Genomic DNA, 10302 nt, shown 5'->3' with positions numbered 1-10302 from the left:
ACATGTTACAAAATTATTCTCCGGGTTCTATTCACTTGTTGGTTTTAGAGACTGACATCTGGGTAGATTTCCAGATGTGATAACTAACTGCTGCTCTTTGCTCTTCAGGATATTTCCCAACTGCGATGAGGCAAGCAGGTTCATGTCTGTTGAGCGGCTGAATGAAAGAAAACCACACTAGCACAGGGGTTGATGCTGAGAAATGTGAAATCCTTTTTATTCATTTTTGTCCATTTGAAATCTTTCCAGCATGAACCTTAGTGTTGTTTTTTCCTCACATACACATCAACATCAAAAACGGAGCATGTGCGGTTTATTCTCGACACACAACTTTCTTCAGTATTGTCTTTTTTTAATCATTTTAATTATTTATTTAGTCAAAACCATCAGTGAAAAAACACCAACATCACTGATCTTAACACACACTGAGAGGTGCAGGTGGGGCAAGAGAGGGTGTTGGGGGGGAGTGAGTGGGGGTACTTGGGGGGTAGATAACATGATCGGCAGCAAAAGGGACAACGAGGAAAAAACAAGAGGCATATCAATAGAAATGACAACAAGACAACACCCAGAGCTTTTAAAAAATAATATATAATAACAATAGAAAGAGAGGAAAATCCGTATAAAATCATTACAGTGTAGTCCAGGGGCTTGGGGAACTGTACATATATAACAACGCAATAATGACATCTTATTACATGGGGCGAAGGCCATAGAGGTGTGTGACACCCTGTGAGTGTGCGACTGCACGTCAGCACGTCAGCACGTTTCGAAAACAAACGACAGACTAAAGATCACACTCAATTACAGGTTTCTAGTAGAAAAGCAGGGCACTTCAATCGTTTATCATGATTAACACATTACGTTCAAATGCAGACCTGTCTGACACTCTGAACATTCTGGAGTAAAACAGGTGAAGGCCCTCACAGCGACTGACCGAGGGCCTCGGGGGCATCTTTTTTGAGGACAATCAAAAATGAATTGTGTGATATAATGATACAGCAGAGATAGGAAATAATTGAGTCATGCTGACTTCTAATGAAATAAATAATATGCATCTCAATGGTTTCAGGTATCTGACCTTGTACTGAATGACTAAGTTCGTGAGGGATCTGTTAAGGAGACCATACATTTAAAAACATTTGTTTGTGGCTGGCACCCGAGCTGAAGGTAAATAAATACAGAACAGAGGGCAAGACCTATGGCTGCCTGTAAACAAATAAAATGGGGCGTGTTTGAGTGTGGTAGGCTCCGGAATCTTCTGCGTCTCTTCACAGGAGGGGACTAATGTATTTTAGAGCTATTTTTTTCATAGCATTTAAAGGCCAAACATCCTTTGAAAATAAAATGGAACACTGTTTTCATATGAAACTAATTTATAGAATTTTTTTTTAAGCCACTTCTTGAAGTGGTATAGAAACACTGTGATACTGTACAGCGGATCTGATTATGCCATTAGATATTCAGATATTCCTCAAACCTTAAACCTTAAAGTAATTCAATACTAATTTCATACTAGCACGAAAATATACAAAGTGTCAGGGGTGATGATGTATAAAGAAATACAAAGACCTTGAAGAGGTAGGGAAGAAAATTATGGAACTTAAAGCATTACATCTTTGGTCAGTAGGAGCTCCTCCCAAAATGTTATGTTTGGTACACATGGTAAATAGCTATTGTCTGCATATCTGTGAGTGTGTGGTTACATGATATACAATCCATGACAGAGGGACAATCCTATGCATATTATTTACACCCCAGCATACTCTAAGTGGACACAGTTTCAGCACTCAGCCTCTTTTGCATACTGTTGATTCAACTGTGTGTGGAAACAGTAAAGGTACAAAGAAAACCATGAGACAAAAAGGGTTCCATTCCTCCTCTTGTCCATAGGCAAAAGTGCTTGTATTGTTTGAAACGGGCAATTAGGAGGTCAGAAAGTCTATACAATCTATCATACAGTGCACCCAAATGCTGAGTCCTTCTTTGGGAATCAACTTTTTGAGTCCAGATCTCTGGTCCCAGAAGATGGACTTGGAAGAGTTGCGGGGGGGGGTTGGGAAGGGAAAGAGATGGATAACATTTAGTGCCTGTAGGCAGCGGAGTTCCCCCATCCGTTTGACGGGAACCACTTGCGTGTTCATGCTGCCCTGGAAAGCTCGCTGTCTTTCAGTCGAGTCTCTGGTTCCGGCTGGTCCGGCTACCGGAGTCTTTCTTGCCGCACTCTGCCCTCGATCCCCCCAGGGAGGATGAGGCCGGTTTGCAAATGTCCAGCAGCTGGTGGTCTGCTTCCTGCTCCTAACTGAGCTCCTGCTGGCCAGTCTGGGGGAGAGCCAGGTAAGGGTGCTGGGGTAAAGGGCTGGACAGGATGGGTGGGGTGGTGGGGGACTCCTGGACAGAGGATCCGCTGGTGCTCATCGCTCTGTGCTTGAGTCTCAGTTTGTGAGGCAGTGCAGTGCCTTTGACATCCCCCGCTCCATCTCTGCTTTGGCCCTGAGGTGAGGTGCCTGGGGCGAAGTGCACCGGGGACACTGCTAAGGACTGGTGCTGCTGGTAGCTGCCCGTGTCAGAGCAGGAGGACAAAGGGGACTCATCATCAGTGGAGGCGTCTTTGTCTGAGCTACGAGGGTCACCATCACTTGACGAGGTGTCCTTGGCCGAGGTTTGCTGTCTCACATAGTATGAGTCACCCTGGGGGCCTCCCTCGTAAGTCAGAACTGGTGGCTCTTCATCCCTGGAGCTCAGGTAGCCATGATGGTACACGTGGTGCTCAGCCGCTTCCTCCCGTTTGCGAAGGAGGTCAGGGGCAGAACCTTCCAGCCTTGGGGTCTCAAGCCTCTCATGGTGGTGGACTCCATACCCATTGGTGTACTCATAGGGAGGGGAGTCTAAGGTCCTCCTCTCCATTTGCTTGGTTACCTCTGCCAGGATCTCCAAGCCTCCCTGAAAGGCCTGGGTGAGTTGAGGGGCAGAGGGAAGGGACTGTGGCTTCGGTTGGTTGGTGTCCGGAGCCTTCTGGCTTTCCACCGGGTGAGGAGTACTGCTGGAGCGGAAGAGGATGACACTCCTCTGAGGGGTGGCCCTGGAGTTTGGTGAGCTGATGACCGACTCCTGCTGGTGGTTGGGGTGGAGCTGCTGCTGTTGGTAGGAGGCCTCCATCTCATGGTGAAGGCTAGCACTCAAGCCACGGTGGAGGTTGAACATCAGCTGTGTGGTGCTGGTGGGGGTTGTGGCAACACCCATATCCATATCCATATCCATCCCAGCTCCCTCCTGCTTGATGTTGTAGGCCATGGGCTCTGGGCTGTTCCTGGAAGAACTGTCTGATAAGTCTGAGAGGGACCCCCGTGGGGAGTACTTGTTATGCTGCAGGTGTCCCTCGCCACGGCCCGACTGCTCGGTCTCTGAAGAGTCTGAGTTCATCATCACCTGTGAGCCACTGGAATAGCCGCTGGTGTAGTATGAGGAGGAAGAGGAGCTGACGTTTGGTGCACCACTTAGCTGTTGGCTCTTCTCCATATATGAAGCCGTGCTGATGAGTCCGAACCGGAGCTTCAGCTGCAGCAACTCTGTCTTCAAGCGCACGTTCTCATCGTTCAGCGCCATAACACGGGTCTCCAGCACCATGTCGTTGAGGCGCCGCTTCTCCCGAGAACGCTTGGCCGCCTCGTTGTTCTTGCGGCGCTTCTCCCAATAGGAAGCATCCTTCTTCTCCTCTGAGATAAACTCCCGCTTACGCCGGCAGGACATGTTGGACTTGGGCTTGCCCGAACGGCCTTGGCGTGATGAGTTGTCTTGTGGGGAAGGGAGCGACTCGCTGTAGCTTGAGTAGGTGTCTAGTTGGTCCAGGTTCTTTGCTTCTGTGGGAGAGGTCATGACAGGGGAATTCAGGCTTTCCATTTCTGCTCTGTGGGAGCCAGTCAGGGCTCACTGTTCTATATAAGCCTTTGCACGGCAAAGTGGGTCAGAGCCACCTTGAGGGGACAAGAAAAAATTCCTGAAGTCTGAAGAATGTTATGAGAACAGCAGGAAGGCCGAGGCTGACCTTTTTTCTTTGTTTGTTCGTATTTTATTTGGTAGGAAGGAGCAGTTGGATACAGACGGAGATGTGCCCGAATGCCCCAAGCGTGCTGCAGGATGTAGGTCACTCAGTCTACCTCTGCCTGGGTGTCTCTCAGGGAGGGGTACAGCCGCTCCCTCTCTCTCTGCCTCCAGCTGCGTGGAAGATAAAAGATCCTGGAAACAAAGAGAAATGCAGATGGGTTAATCTCCCTGCAGTCCAGCCACTGAGCTCAACACTGCAGACTTTTAAAGACAGAGTTTATTTTTAAGCCTTGTTTAAATTAAGCCTGCTTTGCTTTCTGGCAGGCTGGCTGGTTGATCAAGAGATTTGGAGGGGAAAATGTTAGATCCATTCTTTATGCATGGCTTTGCATGCTTTCCTTTCACAGGACCGTTGCCCTTAGCAACCACTTAATGGTGTCTCAGACATGGTAAGCAGTGTCTGAACTTCTGCCCTTGCTATTGATTTCCTCAGTCTATGACCTTTCACCCTAGCTCACAGACTAAACATTGAATTTGGCCTCTATGATGTAATGCCTCCCAATGGAATAGGATTGGGTTTACTTTTTTGGAGGGAAAGCATCTGTCATGTAGCTCTGATGCTTCCATAACTCAAACATCCCTTTCATGGCTATTGCTTCTGGATATTTCTTCAATTCTGTACTGAAAAGAATAAACCGCAGAGTGAGCCTTCCTCAGAACTGTGAAATGTCTGGCAAATGTAATGACTCCATTTGTTTTGTTATTGTGCGTCTGCGTCCCCAAAACCAAGCTCCGCACCATGGGCGACCGGGCCTTTTGCTCGGCAGCGCCACACTTATGGAACAGCCTCCCTGACCACCTAAGGGCAACGCAGACGCTGGACTCCTTTAAAGCTGGACTTAAAACTTTTTTATTCAGGAAGGCATTTTTGGCCTTGTGTTAAATGTTATGCTTATGTTAACAATTTTATTTTATTTTAAATTGTATTGTATTATTATAGTAAGTTTCTAATATGTAGGCACTCTGAGATTCTTTTGAATGAAAAGTGCGTTAAAAATAAAATGAATTATTATTATTATCATTATCTCTGTACTACTTGCTTGTCTGGTTCTTACTTCCTCTACATTAAAAATCAGGTCAACAGCCACCTTAAAAGCACTTCGCTAGGAGGAAAACAAGGACAGGAATTCCTGATGATGACTCTGAGGGAGACAAATAGAGGTCAACCGAAAAGCCAAAGGAGGTCACAACGGAGTCTGGAGCAGGAGGGTGGGCTGTGGGTGGGGGATATATAGGTCAAGTCCTTTGAAAATGGGGGCAGGGGAACACACCCAACACTGAGGTCCACCACTGGCACGTAGTTTGGGAAGACATATAACTCAAGATATGGGTTTGGGGGAGGGGGGACTGTGTAGTTTAGGGGCCTGCGATACTGTAGGGGGGGTATAATGGTCAGTGATAATGGATTAAACAGCTAACCCATTTGATAATTGTCAAAACAGGTGTGTCTCTAGTTACGACCTAGCAGAGTTAGCACTATGTAGCCAAGTTCATGAAAACACATGGCTTTGATTTATGTGTGTGTGTGTGTGTGTCTGTGTGTGTGTGTGTGTGTGTGTGTGTGTGTGTGTGTGTGTGTGTGTGTGTGTGTGTGTGTGTGTGTGTGTGTGTGTGAGTGTGTGTGTGTGTATATGTGTGTGTGTGTGTGTGTATGTGTGTGTGTGTGTGGGAGTGGGATTCTTGTAGTAGAAGGATATCTGGAGTTCACAACCAGCCAGTGGTTGATTCAGTGGATTCCCTTCATGTAGTCACAGATGGCTTATCCATGTTATGTGACAGATGTGCTGTAGTTAATACTAAACTCCAATGTCCCTGTTTTTATTTAATGCTCATTTTAAACTAACAAAGTATTAAGGCTAATGATCCTAAAACTAAGACAAAATCCTCACAGAATTTTAACGCTCTTTTTAATGGACACCCCGCAGACATGCACTTTTGATCACCTCAGTCTGTCACGCCCCCTGCCAATCCATATCTTCTGAGTATCCTGCTTTGCTAAACATGTTTCCAATCTGACTGGCCACCACACCCACCCCCACCCCTCCACCACACCCACCATCTCCCATCTTGCTGTCCTTTCTTGTTTTGACCAGAGCCTAGCAGTTCCCAAAATCTGCACCACTGCTGATGCATCCCCCTTAAAGAGCGCTGATGCACTTGACCTTGAGCTGGAGACCAAGAGGATGCCGTTGCCACCGGGTGTGCATTTACGCAACCCAGCATGACGCTTCTGCAATTGATTCACTAGCGCTGACGGCCATGTAATCTCATGTTCTGGCAGGCTTTCCTCCCCTATCCTGGCTTATGGTTCATCTGTGTCTCAGCCGTCTGGGCCAGCCTTACACAACAACAGATTGTTTGACGCCACTGTGCAGGTTTCACTTCAGCTTTTGCAAATGAGGAAATGGGGAAACTCATTTTCAGAGTCTCTAACCTCAAAAGTAAAAAATAAATAAAAATGCAATGCCTTTCAGCTTTGTCCAGTTGATATCTTTAATTAGAATTGAGATGAAAGGGTTATTTGGCGTGGTGTGTCAAAGGCAAATTAATCTGGCCCATGTGGCTACGGTACGGTGCAAACATACTGTGTTTATTTAAAGCTAGTTTCAGTTAAGAGGTTACATGCAGTGGAGAAAGAGACATTCTCTCTCAGAATGTCCTAATGACCCAAAAAAAACAGGTACCGCACGGTAAATAGTCCACATGCTGCCTTCACTCCACTGAATATAGGTCAGGGCAGCAACAAGTGAGCTGGGGGAACGGGGGGGGGGGGGGGGTTGGGGGGACTGATCATGGAAGCATACTCTAAAAATATAGAGTAGGAGACAAGACGAGAAGAGAAGAGCGGACATCAGGACAAAAGAAGGGCTAGATGAATAGGATGATTAAGAATTGAATCAACTAAACTTAACAGAAAGGAGAGTGGATGCTTCATGATGGGGCTTTACACAGGAAATGAGCATTCCACGTGGACAGTTATGACACACAGCACAAACAAAGACACAAAGTGCTAGCAACGTTAGCAAACCATGACACATGAGCCTCAGTGACAGGTTCATGTGCAAAACCACCCGTGACCAGAGGGAGATTAACCACAGAAACCAAAGGGAAGTACGGGCTGACGTCAATGGCCATGCCAACTCATCTTTCACCAGGCGCGGAAATAAAGAGACAGCCAGAGAGAAGACTAGAAGACTAGAAGAGCCAAAGTTGGCAGTACAATATCGGTGACTCAGGCCTCCAGTATCTGGTGCACATGGACCCACACAGTACTGACCTGTGATGCCAGGTCACTGCATTGGGTCGTTATGTATGAGTTTTATAGGAATGCTCTGGGATGACTGAACACACACCATGCATCACTAACATTTCCCAGTGTTCCTTTATATTTTTCTAAAATATCCAGAGATGCACCGCCACACTCCCAGGCTCCAGGAGTCAGACTTGGGTGAGTCCAGGAAAATCCAGCTAAGCCCAGATGCCTGCCGCACATGTTGCCTCTGCGGCTCCAGAGGGGAGAAGGGGAGATGTTGTTTCAGCCCTGGCTAGGGGGCTCCTATCCTCGGCAGGGCAAGGCTAATATACAGCACGTGGAAAAGTGGGGTGGGTGACAAGGCCACTCTGAATTCTCCCCTGAGAAATCACAGCCTTATCTTTTTCCAAGAAAGAGGACGAGGAATCTTAGGACTGCAGGGCGGACTGCTGGGGTCAAACTTCTCAGTCTATAAACACACTCAGATCACTCTCTCTTCCAGGGAAAAGAAGGGAGCAAGGGGGGGAATGTGACCCAGGCCATGTGCTTCCCCAGTCACATGGGCTCCCGTGGCCTACTAAAGGCTGGAATTGGCCTCTCCCTCTCCCTCGCTCACCCACATCCAACAAAGCTCCTCCGCCCCCTACAATCTTTTATCATCACTCATGTGCCAAGAAAACCCTGAGAAAGTGAAGAACCAGACAGAGACTATTCCATTTTTTTTTTTTAAGTTTTTTTTTAGATTTACTACCTCAAAATCATGCATGATCGTGTCAGTGTTAGTAAAGTCTGAGCTGCTTATAAACTAAAGCAATTGACAAAAACGTAGCATTTGTAACAAGCTACGTTACCCCATATTTGTAGGTAATACCCAAACAATGGATATGAAAATGCCAGAACAAAGGATGTAACTAGTGTGAACGACGGCGCAACACATCTCGATGTGACGCAATAGTACAATATAGTTGCCTAATTGCAGCCATACTTAAAATGCACTTCATAACCATATGGAATAAAATATATATTTATGTCCACCCGACAACCATGTCTGTTTTTTTGATGTTATGGCTAATGGCAGAGGATTTCCGCTGGCGGGGTTACATGATGGATTCCTGCGCACCGCACCCCCCTCCCTCGGTGACTGAGTGACCTAGATTCAGCACTGGCACAGCGAACCTGGGGGGAACGCCAACCTCTTGGCATTCCCGCTCTACCAGGCGCGTTACAGGCTACGAGTTTTCGCTGATTGCATCATTTGTCTCCCGGCCCTCTTTTAATTATATAATTTGTATATTATGCAACAATAAAAACCGCCTTGACAAATAACAACAAAAAAAAAGGCTGCATTACCAATTAGCCATGAACACGATAAATTGCAGAGCTTGTTTAGACAACAAGGTTTGTAACTCGGGAAATGGCCCCTTCTTTAACTGATGACTGTTAAGGTTCAGATAACATCCTTGTGTTATTAATCTTACCAATGAATGTGTTAGCTGTGCTAAAATTAGGAGCTAAAGCATGGTGCGTCATACACCTTTTATATGGACTACCTGCAAGACATGTTTTGGATCCTCAGTGCGATCACTGTGCTGTCCACGACTAATATCTTCAGGTCTTAAGATTTTGCATGCAAGTGTCATTTCTCTCTCACCTTCAAGCCCAACACACCAGACAAAAAGCACGCGTTTAAGGGAATTAGTGGTGTTATCCCTCTTCTCGCATTGTACGATGGGTCTGGTTAACTTAAGCCACCTCAAACTGCCTCATACTCTTGGATGCATCTGTTAGGTTACACGGGGTCTTTGCAGTTTAGCCTATTTGCAAAATGACCCAGGCCTATATCAACCGTAAAACTGGAAAATGTATCTAACAAGTCAATCAATTTATTTCATTTGAAATTGGTTGGTAAAACGCAATTCGCCTCCACAATCCAAACCAACACAGCGATGGGCTGCACTTTGCTTTGTGGATTTTATCTGACTGTCGGACAGGACAGGGTAAAATAAGCTACTCTGCTAACATAAACACCCCCGGTAACCTTTACGGAGGACAGCTACACGTGACAGCGAAAAGTGTGTTTGCAGTTCTGCGCCCGCTTTGACTCCGTAACCTGCTGAAGAAATGTAGAGTAGCCTAGGCTATACGCTGCCTTGAGAGCTGTCACAAACGATTAGCAATCCGGGCCAAAATATAAACAACAACAGTCCACTAAAAGTACAATGTACAATGACCGATAAAAAATAACAATGACCGATATCAAAATATTTGATACAAAATTACATCATACTTAAAAACACGAGTTGGCTGACCTTCGGAAACTATTTTATTTTTTTGTTAGCCTACATTTTGACAACCATTTCAGCGGTTAAGGCTTTATGAAAGCATGGTACCTGCTAAACAGTTATTGCGGAAGAACTCTATCCACCTTATAGGATAATAACATTGGAGCGCGACACCTATAAGCCCACTTTGGAATCACGGGGGGAAATGCCTCGCTTTGACATTCAGAGAAAGCTCAGACCACCCCATGCACAGGCTAGTAAACATAGGTAGCATAATACAAAGAGATACAAAGGTATCACTCTAGGAAGGATGTTACAGCATACATACATACATACATTACGTACACACATCTCAATAGGTGAAGTATGAGCGATTTAGTGTTTATCAGTATTTCCTGCGTATTTATCTCAATTGTACGCTAAAATACTTCTGGAATAATTGATACACGATTGCATGACCAAGGAATGTACATGTAAATAAAACCTACCTTTTTATGTTAAAACCAAAATCCCACAATATTCGCCGCAGTGCTTTCGGTATGAATTCCTTACTCTGTATCGTGGAGAATTAGATCAGAGTTGCAAATGGGTCAGCGCTCTTCACAAAAGTCATCGGTGTTCAAGTGTGGCGTCGGGTAGCGTGTCCCTTATTTTGCAGTGGTT

General features: G+C 45.8%; 1 protein-coding gene across 1 annotated transcript; it reads right to left on the bottom strand.

Moving 5' to 3' along the window:
* Positions 1-235: 235 nt before the first annotated feature.
* On the bottom strand, positions 236-10291 carry nfil3-2 (nuclear factor, interleukin 3 regulated, member 2). The gene is made up of 2 exons (XM_080857065.1): positions 10128-10291; positions 236-4236 (listed from the first exon to the last, which is right to left on the bottom strand). Exon 2 carries the CDS (start codon positions 3898-3900, stop codon positions 2299-2301), a length of 1602 nt encoding a protein of 533 aa, XP_080713191.1. The 5' UTR covers positions 3901-4236; positions 10128-10291; the 3' UTR covers positions 236-2298.
* Positions 10292-10302: the final 11 nt, after the last annotated feature.

The sequence above is a fragment of the Sprattus sprattus genome (genome assembly GCF_963457725.1).
Source record: "Sprattus sprattus genome assembly, chromosome: 18".
NCBI classification, from domain to species: Eukaryota; Metazoa; Chordata; class Actinopteri; order Clupeiformes; family Clupeidae; genus Sprattus; species Sprattus sprattus.
The sequence above is the reverse complement of the archived record's forward strand: the minus strand, read 5'-3'. Positions and strand labels throughout refer to the sequence as shown.